Raw genomic sequence first — 18,939 nt, 5'->3', positions numbered from 1 at the left:
ACTCAGGTTATCTCCTAGATGGATATTCTTATGTTGGTTGTTGACACTTGGAGCTTCTCTACATTTCTCTAAATTTAATTTATTATTCTCATTTTAATTCACCTTCCCCTTTTCTTAATTAGGTTTAAATTAGTTTAGGATTAATCTTTATCCTTACCATTATGTTTGTCTTTCCCCTTTTCCTAATTAAACCACATAATCTTTCTAGTATTTTACAAAATGGGAAGGGTAGAGTTTTTAAGGTACTCTATTTTAATTCTTCCTATGATCCTCCTTATTCCAAGTTTTATTTTGGATTTAATTATATTGGTTTCTAATCATCATTTACCCTTGATGTAAATTTACCTAGTTTTCATTCCTTGCTTATATTTATTTATTATTATTTCTTTTTAATGATTCCAAGGATGCCAAGTTTGGTTGTGCCCTTCAAGAACTTCCCTAGAAGTTCCAAGGGTGCCACACCTAATAGCTTATTTGTGATGTCAAGGGTGCCAGTTTGGTTGTGCCCTTCAAGAACTTCCCTAGAAGTTCCAAGGGTGCCACACCTAATAGTTTATTTGTGATGTGAGGGGTGCTAGTTTGGTTGTGCCCTTCAAGAACTTCCCTAGAAGTTCCAAGGGTGCCACACCTAATAGTTTATTTGTGATGCCAAGGGTGCCAAGTTGGTCGTGCCCTTCAAGAAATTCCCTTGAAGTTCCAAGGGTGCCACACCACTTTCCCTTCAAGCATCCAGTGATTACGAGGGGAAAGTATAGTGCAACGTCATAGACCACTGTCATCTCTTATGTTGCGTGCTATAGTGAGACTAATGGTGTCGGGGATCAAGGAATCCGCCTTGATGCGCGCCCCCCGGTAAAGTCCTCATGAGCGAACCAACTTTGGAACCTGCCCTCATGGCATCGTGATCTTCAAGGTGAAGTTGTTTCAACCCTTCCAGCCCAAGTCACGGCGGGAGTGCTAGTGGGTGAGATCAGGGACTCTGTCTCACCCCTCCCGTGTAGTTCCATCCACTTGTACAACCCCATCACCCATATGTGAGTCATTCGGTCAAGCAACTAATCTGGGCCTGCAACCATTAATATATCATCAGAATATAGTTAAACATATATGGCAGATTCCAAGATCGACTTAGAAATTCACAGATAAAGTAATATAAATTTTCATCAAACCAGGTGTCATCGACATGTCATATGCGAGTGCCTCTGATGGTTTCCTGCCATACTCAATAATCATCAATAACAAGGTTTCTCAATGTTAGTCAATTATCATAATAGCATCATTAACAATTCCTGGTCATTCACATCATTGTCCATTGTAAGTTTGAACTAGAGGAAGTAGGTAACATAGGGGACACATCCCTCATGGCTATCATCAATAATCATCAATGGAAACATACATATTCATTAAGCTATCAACATCGTAACATCGTAGAAATATACCTATCCATAAAATTTATCCTCATTATGTTTTTAGTAGAGCTCATACATATTCTTTACTACCCTCATCATAATTTCAAATAGAGACCAACTTAACTATTTAATATTGCAATCATCAGAATACTGATAGATAAGATACATAACCATTCATGCTACCATAATATCATTGGAAAGCATTCTTAAACATCACAACCATGAATATCTCAATCGCTAATAATAGTGTCATGGGTCCAGATCCTCAATCTGAGGTCCTCGAAGAATAGAGTGTCTAAGATAATGTTGTATTAGGGTCAGGAAACTAGAGTGGGCACTACATACACCCCCTCTTAACAATGGACTTCGTCCCGAAGTCCTTAGAACATACAGGAGGGACGGCGACACATAATATTAGGAACCCTTCCTGAAACTCTTGCCAACCTTCTGGTGGGCAGGTAAAAATTTTCCCAAGGTATCTATAACACGAATTCCGTTATAATTGAAGGACTATATATGGGGAACATTGCAACCCACTTTTTGTATAAATGTACAAAACATGCATTATAGATATTATTAAAATTAATAGTTACAGGAAGCGTCATTCATAAACTTTTCCAACAAAATCATCATAATCAAAATCACAACTATTTAAAGCAACAATTAATAACACCCACCTTCCTTCAAATGACAAATTGACTAATTTAGGAGAAATCTCTCTAGTTTTATTCCTTCAATCATGCAATTGAGATAGCAATAATTTTGTATTAACTCAAATTCATAGGGGATGCCTATGCCTTTTCCATAGGAGGAACTACCCACCTTAAGCTTGGACTTCAATATTTGTAATGGTCAATAATAATTGTGTTAATTATTGTTTGATATTTTCACCTATGACGTAATCCACCTTTGTTTACCATGTTCTAAATCTTCAATTTTGTTAGGAACTACAATTAGTACTTTGAAAATAACATATGCCACTGCTTGCTAGGGGGACATAACAATGCCTACTACCCTTCTTAGAGACTTGATTTACCTTCATGATCCATGTTTTGAAAGTTCTATGTTGTACAACTACCATTTGCACTTTAAAATAAGTGCATACCACTCCTTTCTAGTGGATACCTAAGGGTACACACTATCTAGAGATAAAAAGATGCTAACTACATAGAACGTAATCATCACTTGCAATGAATGAGTAGTCCAAACCTTCATCCCTTCAAACCCAGCTACCCTAATTCCTTTCGCTAGGGTACGCGAGTGAGGCTATCTGGGGCCTATCTTCATTTAATCCTACTTAATCTAATGATATGTAATACAAGGCTTGCACCAATCATTTGAAAAAAATCAGAATTCATCCATAATTGAATCCTCAAAGATAAAAGAGATATCTAGACCAATGTGCATCTCAATAGAAGTTTAAATTTTGAGACAACATGCCAGAAGAAGAGAGCAGACTAGAATAAAGTTGCATTCCTTACCCAATATATATAAGATATTTCTAATCAGAAATTGAATATATTAGGAATGTAACCTACTTAACAGAACTTCAGATAGAATGGGTGGTCAGAGAATTTAGTCAGATCAGTAAGTTTACCTGGCATAAATGCAGGGTTGTGTCATCAGGAGCTTCTATTGTTAAACGAAGATCCCTTGAACAACCAAATCTGCAGTATTTCCTTTTGTTCATGGTGTATTTATTCCACATTTGGAACCTTGAACCATAACCATGTATCATTTTATTTATCCTCATTCAATAAAGTTAAACATACTACTCAGTACATACCAACAAAATATTTCATAAACATAACTTTTGCGTAGCCTTTCCATGTAACATCACTTCTTGTGTTTGATTAGTCACTTAAGGCAGATCAAAAATATTGATCATCGTTTTTTGTTCACCTCTAAGTGGATTTTTTTTTTTTTTTTTTTGCATGGGAGTCTTTGTAATTTTCCAAAAGCTAGTTCCAAGGCTCATTATCATCAGGAAAACTGATATATATTTATTATTACTTCAAAAACAGCACCCATCACACAAAAGAAAATATGTACTAGAAGATGAATATTATAGGGCAACAACTGCTCATAGAAGATTTCAAATCTGTCCATCAAGTTTAAAATTCAATCTGCAACATTCCACCTGATTTACAGGGCCAGTGCATCCGACATTCAACCTAGATATAACTCAGGTATCACCACATATTAATGACTCTGTAAAATTTAAATACAAAGCTAAAATCCATTAACGAAATTACCTCTAAACACTATTTAATGAGGCACCAGTATTCCCGTTTTGGAGTATAACATCCCCTCTAAGACTCCCAATGATGTTCCATCCAAAATCTTCTCCAAACATTACTCAATATTTATCGAGAAGACTATTTTTAAATGGCAGCTAAAACATGTTCTGATTGATTAATCCAGGCTATCTGTTAATAGGTTCTCTATTTATCAATATCTAGCATTTAATTAAATTGTGGAAAGAGGAGATAGTTCTCACATACCAAAGCTAAAGAAACTACAAGAGTAATACCTTCAATCAAAAGAAACTTTACAGTTTATTGTATCATATTGGAGGGAAAGGCTAAAGAGAATACTTGGAGATTTTGTCAACACAGACCACAGACATCAACACTGAAATAAGAACAGAAGCAATACTTAGATAAAATCATCAATATACATCAAATATAAAAATGCCTTACAAACTCTGGTTCTCACAATTCCTGCAAAGGGATAAAAGCTAAAGAAAGCACACAGACAATAATGAGGCCATCTAGCTTCCTCTTGCAGCAGAATATCTGTAATGAAATGACAAGTCTTGATCTCTACATACAGTCTTCCTAAAAGCAAAATGAAGTTTTAATCTCTACATACAGTCTTCCAAAAAGCAAGACAAGTGTTGTATCTCCTCCTCATATAATGTGAGAAAAATAAGTGTCAAAAACCTTGCACAAAAACGAGCTGTGATTTTCAGTAAAAGAGAGAAGATGAGATAATTGAAATTCTATTAGTGTTCACGAGAAACCAAAATAGTGCAATGAGAATAGTCTTTTAAAAAAACAAGACAAGTGCTATATCTTCTCCCCTTGTAATGTGAGAAAAGTAAAAGTAAAAAAAAAAAAAAAAAAACTTGCACAAAAACTACCTCTGATTTTTAGTAAAAGAGAGAAGATGAGATAAAGTGACCAAAAGAGATCAATGGGACTAAAAAGTACAAACAATTCACAATCATAATGTAGCAGTACCAAGGCAACTCGTAAGTGCCAAAAATAAACAAATGCAAATGAAAATGGAGTAGAAAGTAGGAAGGTGTAAAGCAAGAGAATAAACCGTAGCAAAGAGAAAAGAACCACTCAGCACTAGAGGTAGAAATAAGACGTAGAGATGGAAGAACAATTATTGATGTCATCATCGATAGTTGTGAATGCCCCAATGCACAAAAGCTCTCCTCGCATCCGAGATCAAAGAGAAAGATGTAATATCGGAAGCTTGATCTGGACTAGAAAGCACTCTCACACTGGAATAAACTGGAATAAGTACTTCTCTGTGGCTTCATGTAAGTGGGTCATCTGCAAGATGGCCCACTCATTCAAGGCCTGTTAATTCGCACAAATGCCTTGAAGTGAGCAATGATTAAAATGGTTACTGTATAACGTTGACAAGTATTTAACATATAAAATAAGCCCACTGAGAAATAAACTAATAAACTCTCATCAACGTGTCCCTTTCCCCATAAGAATAGAATAACTTGAAAGTTGAAAGGTTTTAGTTTGGCCAATTCAGTTTTTGAAAGAAGGAAGAAAAATAGGTCCAGCAGTGTAAAAACTCGTGACATATTTTCATGGGACACAACATCGACAGAAAACAAGCATTCCAAAGAAAACAGGAAAAGGACAAGAGGGAAATACCACTAAAACAAACATTTTAACTAACATGAGAAACAAAATCCAATCATCCAAAGTACTACCTCTTCTTCAAATTTGGAACAGTACCCATTGGTAAACTTATTCCAGATTTTGTATTTTAAATACCACACTATAGCGATAACAGATATTCTGCTCTTGTATTCCCTTCCCTCATATCATGTTATAAATTTTTGAGCTTCTGTAATGTCAACCCTTTGGTTCGCTATGATTTTTTTTATGAAGTAAACAAGCATACAAAACAACACGGAATTCAAAACCCTTACATGTCTATAGATTGAGCTTTCTAGGTTAGACAGAAAATTTGAATCACTTGTAACTTACACATTAGAACAATACTATTGAATGAATCGATGTAGAATGTCGGGCCCCACTTGCATACATCCTTTTCCATTCTTTTGCTGTAGAAGAAAGTGATTACTCAATGTGATCTAGAAATATTATTAATTAATCTATCAATTATTATACACATTAGTGAGAAAACTTTCCAGAGTATTAAAAGCCAATTTATGAACAAGCATAATCCTATTCAAGTATGCAGAAATTTGAGAGTAATGAGAACTTTATATCATAGACGAATTATTCATCGAAAATGTGTAATTTGTAACCAAAAGTGCACACTATCACCTGTTTCCACAGCCTCAATTTCATTTGTCTTTCAGTGTTTTGCAACGTTTTCAGAAAGAGGGTCATCTGGATTTGGTGCACTTAACAGTGCTTGTATACTCAGTAAAACTGTTCGAATTTGCAATGCTGGACTCCACTTGTCCTTGAGAATATCAAGGCCTATGCGTCCAAGCTTATCAATATTTGGGTGGTAAATCTTTGTCAAAAACGAACCTTTGGTGCTGCCATTGGATACTCCTCAGGCAGAAATAACTCCAACTTGAAAACACCCCCTTCATATGGAGACTGAGATGGACCAAGAATCATCACATTAAAATACCGTAAATTGTCCTCAGATGGAGAAGCACTTATACCAGGTGCTGGTTCAGTAAGCAAGCGCTAAGTTTCCTTTATGATTCTGCGAGGCAAATTACTGTTCGACATAGCTGCAGGGTAGAAGAAAGAAAGCCCTTCAAAAGAGAATCGATCTGAACCTTATCGTTCGTTTGAAGCTTGATGGACCAAACCTCACGCTCTATTTATGAAGAAACCCTCATTCTGTCACAGCAAGAGTGAAACCCAACGATAATAATTAAATGCATAAAATAATGGTAAAATGGTCGAGGAATTCCATATATCTAGATGAAGTGCAGATCTCGGGTTCTCATGAAGTTTCAAACGACTTTCACAGGAAAGGATCTCAGATACCACAGTGATGAATTTTTGGAAGTCTATCCATGGTGCAGTATGTGGATACCTCGGTAATTTAAGTGGATGATCACAATATTTCGGATCTTTGAGATCTTAGTGATCTAGGACATCAAAAGATCTCAGATCACCCATGTTTCGATAAAGACTACAATCAAAGGTTACAAGATCACAATTCCTTGGAGAAGGGAAATTGGATCCGTCTTGAATGTAGATAACTGATCAGTAAAGCATCTCTATGATTCAATGCGAGAAAAAGCTGCCTAAGGAAAGCGGAGACAAGAAGGGAAAGAAGAGGCATAAGAAGAACATTGAGACCTACAAGATCTATATTTTTAGGGTCTTGAAGCAAGTTCATCGTGATATCGGAATTTCCAGCAAGGCCATGGGAATCATGAACTCCTTCATTAATGATATTTTTGAGAAATTGTCGAGCAAGGTATCGAAGCTCGTCCGCTACAACAAGAAGCCTGCTATTACCTCTCGGGAGATTCAGACCGCCGTAAGGCTTGCTCTTCCAGGGGAGCTCGCGAAGCACGCTGTTTCAGAGGGTACAAAGGTTGTTACCAAGTTTACTAGTGCTTAAATTTGGTATTTTTCTGTGAATTGAATTTATTGGTGTCTTTTGACGCCACCTATTGTATCGAATTTCAAACAAGCTATTGACTCTCAGAGTTTGATGGAGACATTTGGTGTCATATATGACAAGATTTGATAATTGTCTTTTTTCTAATGTCATTCACAGATCCAAGCACGGATTATCCTTAAACGACTGATGTAAACTGATTGAAAATTGATTATTGTAGGACTCACCAAGCACAAGTAGTATTAGGCATTAATACAACCAGCCAAGGAAGAAACCCAAGTGATGTGTACCTGATAGAATTCCTGATACTTCGAGGTGGAGATGAGTCAGCCTTGCAAAAGTACTACTGTGAAATAGTACCACTAATAATGTACACCTGAGCTTCTATCATTGTTGTCAGAGACCATAACATTGTGATGATAGCTAATGCATAGTACGCTGGAACCCATCCGTCCTCTTTCCATAAGCAACACTCCACACCAGTGCTTCCTCCACATGCATACCCAGATTCTTCAACTTTGGGATTAGGTATGATCCTGCCATTTAGGCGTGCAAACACCAAAAAGACTATGATGGGTATATAGTAGACAAAGAGACCAACTATTAAGCTAGGCAAAACCAGCATCAATCTCATGTTTCTCGCAAGTCCTTCCGAAGCTGTGCCTATGATTCTGATTGTGGGTTCTATACGGTGCTAGTTTATAATAATGATCCAGACAATTATCCCGCATAGTACAAATATAAAAAGAAGAATGAAAATCCTCAGTGCCGGGCTTATTTCATCCCCACAATCCTTACTCATAGTGCAAGCCACGAACCAGAAGACATTGATGAGAACAGGAATGAGAACAAAGAAGGGGAGACATGAATACACTATCTGTTTTGTGTAATGCCTAAGGAGCCAAAGAAGACCAAATAAGAAGGGGATACTCAGAATCAGTGTTATTACAAGTGTCCAAACCATGTCCTTCAAAAGATGCTTGCTGCTCCCAGGCACTACAAGATTTGGGTAATATTCCAATTGTATTACACGAATTGGGTGATAACCCAAATGTTCATATGCTCCATCAAAACCTAATCCTTGATCCCTTATGTTAACACTAAGTGAAGATTTTGTACAGTGCTGGAATTTGTATCATAGACATAAGAGGAAACATTTCCGTAATTTCTGTTGCGGTGGACAATTGAAAATATTCCAAACGCAAAGGTCGCCAATACCAAAATGACAAATACGATTAGAAAGGGTATGTTCCAAAAATACTTGCGGCTGCTGTGATATCTGATTGGATGGTAGTCTTCCTGCTGAGAAGAAGATATTTCTGTCTCTGTCAAGCCAGATTTATTCAGCGGAGGCTTTGAAGATTCAATATAAGAATCCAATGAACCTCATCCTCTGCATGTCTATGCACTGTGCGTTTTTGTCTAAATGCCTGTATGTATATTTGTGTATGCTGTTTTATGTGTTTTGAAAAGAAACCACAAGAAGAAATTAAAGAGCAATCGTAGCTGCCGTGAAGCAACGCGCGAGGGCAATTTTAAAAATTTCAAAACAGGGTTGTTCGAAAGGGTCTTTTAAAGCGAAGCTGATACATGCATGGGTCCATAGGCCTCAAGGGTTCAACATGGCTCTGTTACCAAGTGTGAGGACCATACCCAGACTGTATACATTTTTTTATTTTTTTTTACAGCACATACAACCAAAAAGAAACGCATTGAGATTCAAATTTATTTAGCACACACATTCCTACCACTCATTTCAGGAACATACCATAACATTTTCATACCTTTAACTAAGATCAATAGTAGTGAAATACATATGTACCGTTCACCAGAAGGCGAGACTCCGCTTGCTCTGCTGTTGCTGGTATTCCCTTGTAGCTGGTCACCTCCGCGAGTGAATGATGATGCACTTGATTTGAATGCGAAGACTCACCGGTTAACCTCCCAGCCTACTCCTTGGGTACTCTTCTTCCCCGCGGACCCCCGAGCTGCAATGGGGTTGTACAATGGAGACAAGCACTAGCTGGTAGAGGAGAGCACACCTTGGCTCAAGAGTCCCCTCTCTAAATCCTCTACCTCACCAAACTCACTATAGCTTCGTAATCACTACTCTCACAACATCTCATCCATCCAACAATAGGGTTCCCAAAAAGTCCCCTCTTCCATGGCTTGCCCCTTATTTTATAGAAGTCCTCATAGATGACACTTGTCATGTCATGCATAATTAATTATTTTTATTTTTATTTTTTATAATTCAATAGCTTGATTATTCACCCACCCATGTGTCATTCTCACATCAAGGGTCTCCCAAAACTATTTACTTAAATTTGTATTTAAAACTAATATTTTCCTCACCTCAACAAGATTCCTATTTCTTCTCCTAGTTGTCTCTTTATTCCCTCCTTTTATTCCTTAATTTGTGTTCATTACTTGAAGTCAATTAATGAGTCAAGATTTTATCCCCAATCTACTCCCTAATTTAACTCAGGTTTCTCCTAGATGGATATTCTTATGTTGGTTGTTGACACTTGGAGCTTCTCTACATTTCTCTAAATTTAATTTATTATTCTCATTTTAATTCACCTTCCCCTTTTCTTAATTAGGTTTAAATTAGTTTAGGATTAATCTTTATCCTTACCATTGTGTTTGTCTTTCCCCTTTTCCTAATTAAACCACATAATCTTTCTAGTATTTTCCAAAATGGGAAGGGTAGAGTTTTTAAGGTACTCTATTTTAATTCTTCCTATGATCCTACTTATTCCAAGTTTTATTTTGGATTTAATTATATTGGTTTCTAATCATCATTTACCCTTGATGTAAATTTACCTAGTTTTCATTCCTTGCTTATATTTATTTATTATTATTTCTTTTTAATGATTCCAAGGATGCCAAGTTTGGTTGTGCCCTTCAAGAACTTCCCTAGAAGTTCCAAGGGTGCCACACCTAATAGCTTATTTGTGATGTCAAGGGTGCCAGTTTGGTTGTGCCCTTCAAGAACTTCCCTAGAAGTTCCAAGGGTGCCACACCTAATAGTTTATTTGTGATGTTAGGGGTGCCAGTTTGGTTGTGCCCTTCAAGAACTTCCCTAGAAGTTCCAAGGGTGCCACACCTAATAGTTTATTTATGATGCCAAGGGTGCCAATTTGGTCGTGCCCTTCAAGAAATTCCCTTGAAGTTCCAAGGGTGCCACACCAATTGCCCTTCAAGCATCCAGTGATTACGAGGGGAAAGTATAGTGCAACGTCATAGACCACTGTCATCTCTTATGTTGCCTGCTATAGTGAGACTAATGGTGTCGGGGATCAAGGAATCTACCTTGATGCGCCCCCCCCAGTAAAGTCCTCATGAGCGAACCAACTTTGGAACCTGCCCTCATGGCATCGTGATCTTCAAGGCGAAGGTGTTTCAACCCTTCCAGCCCAAGTCACGGCGAGAGTGCTAGTGGGTGAGATCAGGGACTCTGTCTCACCCCTCCCATGTAGTTCCATCCACTTGTACAACCCCATCACCCATATGTGAGTCATTCGGTCAAGCAACTAATCTGGGCCTGCAACCATTAATATATCATCAGAATATAGTTAAACATATATGGAAGATTCCAAGATCGACTTAGACTTTCACAGATAAAGTAATATAAATTTTCATCAAACCAGGTGTCATCGACATGTCATATGCGAGTGCCTCTGATGGTTTCCTCCCATACTCAATAATCATCAATAACAAGGTTTCTCAATGTTAGTCAATTATCATAATAGCATCATTAACAATTCCTGGTCATTCACATCATTGTCCATTGTAAGTTTGAACTAGAGGAAGTAGGTAACATAGGGGACACATCCCTCATGGCTATCATCAATAATCATCAATGGAAACATACATATTCATTAAGCTATCAACATCGTAACATCGTAGAAATATACCTATCCATAAAATTTATCCTCATTATGTTTTTAGTAGAGCGCATACATATTCTTTACTACCCTCATCATAATTTCAAATAGAGACCAACTTAACTATTTAATATTGCAATCATCAGAATACCGATAGATAAGATACATAACCATTCATGCTACCATAATATCATTGGAAAGCATTCTTAAACATCACAACCATGAATATCTCAATCACTAATAATAGTGTCATGGGTCCAGATCCTCAATCTGAGGTCCTAGAAGAATAGAGTGTCTAAGATAATGTCGTATTAGGGTCAGGAAACTAGAGTGGGCACTACACATGATAAAAGAATAAGTGATCATGATTGTAAATCCTAGAAGGCCACCACCATCAAAAGAAAGATACATTTGCAAGGTGAGGATCTACAAGATCCTATGACAAGAATCTTCAAAAGAAGATTCATAAATAATAGCAGATGTGTCAACAAGAATTCCATTCATGGAAAACAACGAAGAATGATGTGCAGGCAAGAATGGATGAAGTAAATAAGGGCTACATCAATCAAGAAGGACCATCAAATGAAGTCGAGATGATCAAAGCAAAATCAAGATGAGGTATGTATGCACTAAAATGTAAAGTCATGTCATATTATATATTATTAAATTCATAGGAATAGATCTGAGACACGATCAAGTACAAAAATATCTCTTTCACTGAAGACATACTCAAGAACATGTACAATTCAACAAGAGAAGTACTCACATAAGGAGCATAAGGTTGTTGACTACTCCATGAAGCAAGTGAAGAAGAAAATACTCTCCTAAGGAGTACAAGATTGCTAACTAAAAGACATGTGAAGAAGAAATGTTGACTAGTTCAAGTAAGCAGGAAAAGAAGAAAGTGCTCTCATGGGGAAGTGTAAGGTTGTTATCTAAACAAATCAAGAAGAATAAAATGAAGAAATAGATCAAGCATGTGCAGAACACCATGGTCATAAGGAATCACTATCCGACAAGATCCATTAAAGATATCTCCCGAAAGAAGGCATGACAATTATGGAAAAGGAAGAAAAAGATCAAAGAACCCTTGACACCTATGAAGGCCTTGGAGATATTAAGGTGCAGATAGTTGATTCAACTCTACGAATATGTCATGATGAAGAGGCCATCCAACAAAAGCACTATCTAATGTTGAAGCAAGTTGGGATGAAGTCATGAAGGGCTACTGAATCGAAGTATAGGAACAAGCAAGTACAATTATGCATCCATGTGAAAAATATTCCGAAGCATAGACAAGATGACAAAGGAGTAGCTAGATAACAAGAGGACCTAATATATATCAAGAAGGCCAATTTCCCTGAAGAAAGCAATGACATAACAAACCAGGAAGGAAAGTGATCGATGGTCAATGCCCTACCAAGAAGAAGTTCGAACAAAAACTTTATGACATCGAAGGAAAGAAGGAGGTCAAGGAGTTGAAGTACCCACGAAGAAGAAGTTGTTGATGAATGGACAAGTCCCTAGATAAGAGGGAGTTCTAACAAGTTCCCAATTACAAAGGAACTTGGGAAAGTTCCTTGTCATAGGAAACTTGGGCATAGACATAACATTCTTGTCTTCACTTGGGAAGAAGGAATGGGAGGATTGGGTAATAATATGGCATTTGATGCTCTTTGAGGATGTGTAGGGCATCCAATACTATACTAGGCAAGAGGATCAATATTCTTTGAGGGTTACGAACCCAAGACAATAATAGTCCTAGAAGGTCATACTCAGTGAACACCCAGGTGGGTATGTACGTTGAGAGGAAATGACTAAGGTGTCTATAAGTCATTGGTATCGCCAACATTGTGATCTGATCTTATGAGAGATAGAGTTGTTAGTCAAAGGCCTTGCTATGAAAAATGTTGGTTACTATGATGCTATAACAGATAGATTGCCAATCAGGTTTCTCTTATATGAATTCTTCAATATTGAAAAGTATCCAAACACCTTGTAATGATTTATGAATACCTCCCTAATTAAGAGGGAGTGTTGAAGAAAGTGTAACTAGGTTCTATCTTCATAAATGTACTTTTGATATTTTTATTTATTCAAGAAAATAAATATTATTTTTGTTATATTTATCAATGAGTTTGTTGTTCATTGAAATAGGTATATCACATGTTAAAGTGTTATAGGTGAGTCAAAGAGTCAAAATAAAATGTTGAAGACCTTAAGGGCATGTTGCACCATATATATATTTGTATAAGACTCAAATAATATCTCTCCAAGCAAAGTCAAAGTCCTCTCCATGCAAAGAAAACATCAAAGAAGTTATTCTGATGCAAAAGAAGTGAAGTCGGCCTCAAGTTGGCCTATAGGAGGGACAATCCTTTATATATAGAGGTTGTCCAGTCCTCCAACAACAAGCATTCATACCTATGAAATCAGCAAGCAAGAGAAGCCGAGAAAAGGTGGAAGAAGTTGAGAAAATGAGCCTCTAGTGCAGCGAAGAAGGAAGAGAGAAAACCGAGTGATAAAGGGTTATTCTAAGTGTGAATTACAGTCACACATGCAAGAAAAGGAAGGGTAATCTGCTGTCATTACAATATCCACATCACAGTTACATATCTCTCTTGTTTGGGCTAGAAACTTAAGCCTATAAGGCCTCCTACACAAGCAAAAGAGAGACTCTCACAAGGAAGGAGAAAGGAGTCAAAAGAACATAAGGGAAACCTCCCACATGAGTGAGAAACTAAGGTTGTAGTGTTGTCACTTCAAGTCTGCAACTACTCATCAAGAAGAAGCTTGGTTGGATAGGAGAAGGAAGGTGTCTTCATAGGTGAAGGATGTCACTATTTATCAAAGATATATATCTCTTCTATAGCTTTCATAAACAAGTTCTATCATCAATTGTCGAAGGAAGAAGGACGACGGAGTGCCGAGGAATGAATTCTTGGAAGAAGAAGGACGAAGTGTCAGAAAACAAAGTGCAAGAAGGAGGAAGGATTTGACTTCAGCTTGGAGGATATTCATGTCAAGGGTCTAGGGTTTGGAATTGATCAGTAAGAAGCTTCAATAAGAGAAATTTACAAAAGGGTTTTCCTCTCTAAGAGAGAGAGGTTTTGCTCTGGTAGAGTCAACATCTTTTGTTCTTGTTCTTATGTTTTTGGTAGCAGTTTGATGAAGTAAACACACATGCATTAATAATACGAAGAAGAAGATTAAGCTAACAAGATAAATTGTAAAATAGCTTCACAAATTGTTATCAAGTCAAGAGGAATACTATTATACATAACTTCTTGTAATTCTTCAACAACAGTCACTGGTGGCCAAGCTAAAGGCTTCTGAGTCCAATGCATGTTTTGACTCTGAGTCAAAACCTGAAAAGGGGAATGACAAAGGGAAGCAGATCATTGACGCAGAGCCCAGTTCCACTGTGGCCACCACCAAGATCTAGAATATTGAGCCTAAAGATCTGGAAGAGGGGGAGCGCCTATTCCAGTCACATATGTGGGTGAAGGGTTCACTGTTGCAGTTCATTGTCGACAGCGAAAGCCAAAAGAACCTCATTTCAGTAGAGGTCGTGAATTGGTTGATCCTACCGACTAAAACACATCTTTAGTCATACACCATCGGGTGGCTTCACTAAGGACGAGATCTCCACGTCAGCCAGCAGTGTCGCCTTCCCTACATCATTAAGCCCTTCATGGATGAGGTATTGTGTGATGTTGTTCCTCTTGAATTTTGTGATGTATTATTAGTACAACCATACTTATGGAAGCAACATGTTGTATATGAGTCTATACCTCGCTCTATTCTTATTTCTTTGGGTACTAAGTTATACATGATACCAGAGGTAGCCCCACCTATCGCCATCTCTTTGATCTTTGCTTAGAAATGCAGTAAGGTCAAATCCCAGACTAGGAAATTTTTTTTCTTTGTTATTCGCTCTGAAGTAAGGGGAAGGTTACAGCGACATCCATGGCCCCCAGGAAGGGTTCCTCCAAGTAGCAGAAGCAGGTGGATACGGTTGTGGAAGAATACAGGGACATCTTCTCCTCACCCATAGGGATACCCTTGCATTGTTAGGTCAAGCATTCAATCGATCTGACTCCCAGACCACCTCTACCCAACGAGACGATATATCACTGCTCCATTCTAGAAAATGAAGAGATCAAGCGGAAAATCCAGGAATTGCTGCAAAAAGAGCACATTCGACCAAGTTCCTCGCCTTGTGGGAGCCCGATTTTACTTGTACAGAAGAAGGATGGGACCTAGAGACTTTGCATTAATTATTGCTAAACAAAATCACTATTAGGAACATGTATCCAATCCCTTGGATTGATGACATGTTGGACCAACTCAAGGGGGCCAATTATTTCAGCAAGATCGATCTAAAGTTTGGTTATCACCAGGTTCTAATAGAGCCCACAGATGTATGGAAGACTGCCTTTAAATCCAAGGAAGGCATTTTTGAATGGTTGGTTATGCCCTTCAAGTTGACAAATGCCCCTACTACTTTTATGAGGCTAATGGATGACATCTTGCGGCCCTTCACCAACTCGTTCGTGGTGGTTTATCTAGACGATATCCTCATCTTCAGCAAGAGTTGGGAAGAACATTTGCAACACATTCGGCATGTCCTTCAAACCCTTCGGCAACACAAACTTTGTGCCAACTTGGAGAAATGCACCTTTGGCATGAGCTAGGTCCAATACATGGGTTACATCATAGATGAGTGTGGCGTTCATGTGGACCCGAATAAGATCCAAGTCCTTCGAGATTGGCCAGCCCTGACCACTCTAATGGAGCTTCACAGCTTTTTGGGCCTTGCAAATTTTTATCGGAGGTTCGTGTTGGTATTCTCCCATATCACTTGGGCGAAAGATATTTTTTCCTGGTCTGAGTCCCAACAGAAGGCGTTCGTTGAGTTGAAGCACCACCTTTGCTCTGCACTGGTACCCACACTACCGAACCTGAAAAAACCATTTGAAATTGAGACAAACACCTCAGACTATGCTATTGGTGTATTCCTCACCCAGCATGGGCATTCAGTGGCCTATCATAGTGAGACACTTTCCTATACAATTCAGAATTACCCTACCTATGATAAATAGATGTATTCCATCATGCAAGCTTGCCGACAATGGAAGCAATACATTATGGGGAAGGATATGGTCATCCACACTCATCACCACCTCTTTAGTTTATACAGAAACAAGGGAAGTTGCAGAACGATCGCCATCATAAATGGTCTACATCTACAACAATTCCACTTGAACATTAAATGGGGCAGCACTAATCATGTTGTAGCACTGACTACAGTTCTCAACTCTTGTGGTCACGAGACCTCTACATGGCCGCAACTATACAAAAATGATCCAGATTTCACCTCGACATACCAGATGCTAGTAGCTGGAAAGCAAGTTCCTCATTTCCACCTCCAGGATGCATTCTTATGCTACCTAGGCCATATTTGTCTTCCTTCGAGCGAGTGTACCAAGATGATTTGGGAGGTGCACTATAGTCAATTTGCAGGACACTTTGGTGTGGAGAAAACTATGGGTGCAAGTCTACAAAAGTACTTTTATTGGCCCAAACTTCAACTGGATGTTGGGAAATATATTAGATCTTGCACTTCCTATGCCATCACCAAGCCAACCATCAAGAAGCAAGGTCTATACACTCCTCCGCCTACTACCAGCCAACCATGGGAATCCATCTCCTTGGACTGTATGTTTGGCCTTCCTTCTACCAAGCATGGTAATGACTGTGTATTTGTGGTCGTGGACAGATTTTCTAAGATGGCTATATTGGCGGCCTGCAAAAAGAGTATCACAATAGAGGACATTGCAAAACTCTTCTTTGAATGAGTATGGGTACATTTGGGATCCCGCAGACCATTATATCATATCGAGATAGCAGGTTCCTGAGAAAATTCTGGTCAACCCTTTAGACACTATTGGACACCAAGCTCACTAAATTGACTGCCTTCCATCCCCATACTGATGGCCAGACAGAGGTCGTCAATAGGATGATAGTGCACATACTTTGCATGTACAACTCTAAGCACCTTCGAACCTTGAATAAGAGTCTTCCATATGTGTAGCACAATCATAATAGGGCTCTCCATAGCTCGACTCGTTGCAGTCCCTTTCAAGTGGATCTAGGATTGTAACCATTATGTCTGATTGATGTTTCCATGCCTCATGCGACTACATAAACAAAATACACACAAGTAACGTCCAAGGCTGATAAAGCGACCAAATTTATTGAACACATCCAACACATTCGCCAGCAGGTTCACGACATCCTGGAGAAGTCAAATGTCGAGTACAAGCAGCAACATGATCAACATTAAGTGCCACACAAGTTTCAAGTGGGCAAAAAAGTCTAGTTTCGTTTGCAGAAAGAACGCCTTACCAGAGCCCATCGGAAGCTCATACCACTCTGATATGGTAATTACACCATTACCAAGGTTTTGGGAGACAATTCTTTTGAGCTCAGCATTCCCCCGCTCCTTGGCCTGCACCTAGTGTTCAATGTGGACCACCTTCGACCATACTTCCCAACGTTGTTGGACACATCAGACATTGCAGAACAACTCACAACAATAGAGTTAAACCCAAACTACATGGAATAGGCCACAACTAGTTGGATTATGGACACACAGGTTAAGAACACTCACCATCAAAAGATACAACTATATCAGGTTGTCAAATTTGGCCAACTCCTACACCAAGGCAAGTGGCTCACTAGGGACCAGGTTCAACAAAAATTCCTCACTTCATGGAGTCTCTACACGCAATGGGGACCATTACTTCCTAAGGGGGGAGGAATGATCCAGGTGGATATTGGTGGCCACCCACCTATCCCACCTAGACCCTCGGTCAGTTTTTGTTTCCTTGTTTATTTTAGCATTTGCTATTTTTAGCAGTTTTTTGGGTCCTGATCTTCCAGAGTAGTTTTGACCCCCTAAACGATGTTTTTTTGAGGTCCATTGTAGGACCATAGCCAAAGGAAAGGGCCTATGAAAAATATTGTAGTACTCAAAGATACCTTTCCAACAAGGTATTGTACGCACCAAACGGAGATAATATGACCAAGTTATGACCCCAAGAAGTTGGTTGCCCAACTAACTCCAACAAGGCCCACAAACTCTTGGCGTTACATTTCCTAGGATTGGGCTTTTAGTTGTTTATGGTTTTCTCATGTTTTTCAATAATAAATAGTCCCTTGAGCCTCATTGTAACATAGTTCAGAGGCATGTAGCCACCACATCTCTTCTCATAGATAAGCTACCATCGCCCAAGCTAGTCTTATTTCCATTATGTTTGTAAGCATATTTCAGTATTTGATATTAATGGAATGAAGTGTTATTTTTGTTGCATCTTTGTATTTATGGTTATATCTGTAATTTGTTGCATTCATGTTTAAATTCGGATAATACTTTCCATATCATCCAAATCAAGGTGGGGGTTGGGGCCATGGTATTTACCATCTGAAGCATCCCGATATTGGCCAAGTCAGCTCGACTAAGGGCACCCATGATTTGGTTACAATGCCTAGGTTCTGACATTGACTTGTTAGCTCAGCCATGACTTATCCAAGCTGTGAGGGTATCCCATGACCTCAAAAAACACCAAGAAGATAAGAAGGCCACAAGCCTGGTGGTTGTCATTTAACAAGGGGGATGCATAAGTAATTAATTCATGTCAATTAACATCTGAATGTAAAAAAAATGATGATTGAATTTGTGAATGTGTTGATGTATTAACTAGTTTTAAAGATGATTTGTTGTCCAAATAAAAGAAGGCGAAGACAAGTCA

At 38.4% G+C, this 18,939-nt stretch overlaps 1 protein-coding gene and 2 pseudogenes across 1 annotated transcript; 1 reads left to right on the top strand and 2 right to left on the bottom strand.

Moving 5' to 3' along the window:
• Nucleotides 1-5,975: 5,975 nt before the first annotated feature.
• On the bottom strand, nucleotides 5,976-6,488 carry LOC149230852 (ubiquitin-conjugating enzyme E2 35 pseudogene; annotated as a pseudogene).
• Nucleotides 6,489-6,884: 396 nt separating this feature from the next.
• LOC149230851 (histone H2B.1-like) lies at nucleotides 6,885-7,232 on the top strand. Its single transcript, XM_089381437.1, has one exon. The coding sequence runs from the start codon at nucleotides 6,885-6,887 to the stop codon at nucleotides 7,230-7,232; it is 348 nt and encodes a 115-aa protein (XP_089237563.1).
• Nucleotides 7,233-7,455: 223 nt separating this feature from the next.
• LOC149230850 (uncharacterized) overlaps nucleotides 7,456-18,939 on the bottom strand; it is a 64,832-nt pseudogene continuing 53,348 nt past the window's right edge.

The sequence above is a fragment of the Pinus tabuliformis genome, chromosome J (genome assembly GCF_031772625.1).
Source record: "Pinus tabuliformis cultivar Carrire ecotype Pingquan chromosome J, CPIR1, whole genome shotgun sequence".
NCBI lineage: Eukaryota > Viridiplantae > Streptophyta > Pinopsida > Pinales > Pinaceae > Pinus > Pinus tabuliformis.
This window is presented reverse-complemented; position numbering and strand designations above follow the sequence as displayed.

Excerpts from the sequence above, each read along its gene's own strand:
- LOC149230851 (XM_089381437.1), top strand. The coding sequence starts at position 6,885 with ATGATTCAATGCGAGAAAAAGCTGCCTAAGGAAAGCGGAGACAAGAAG.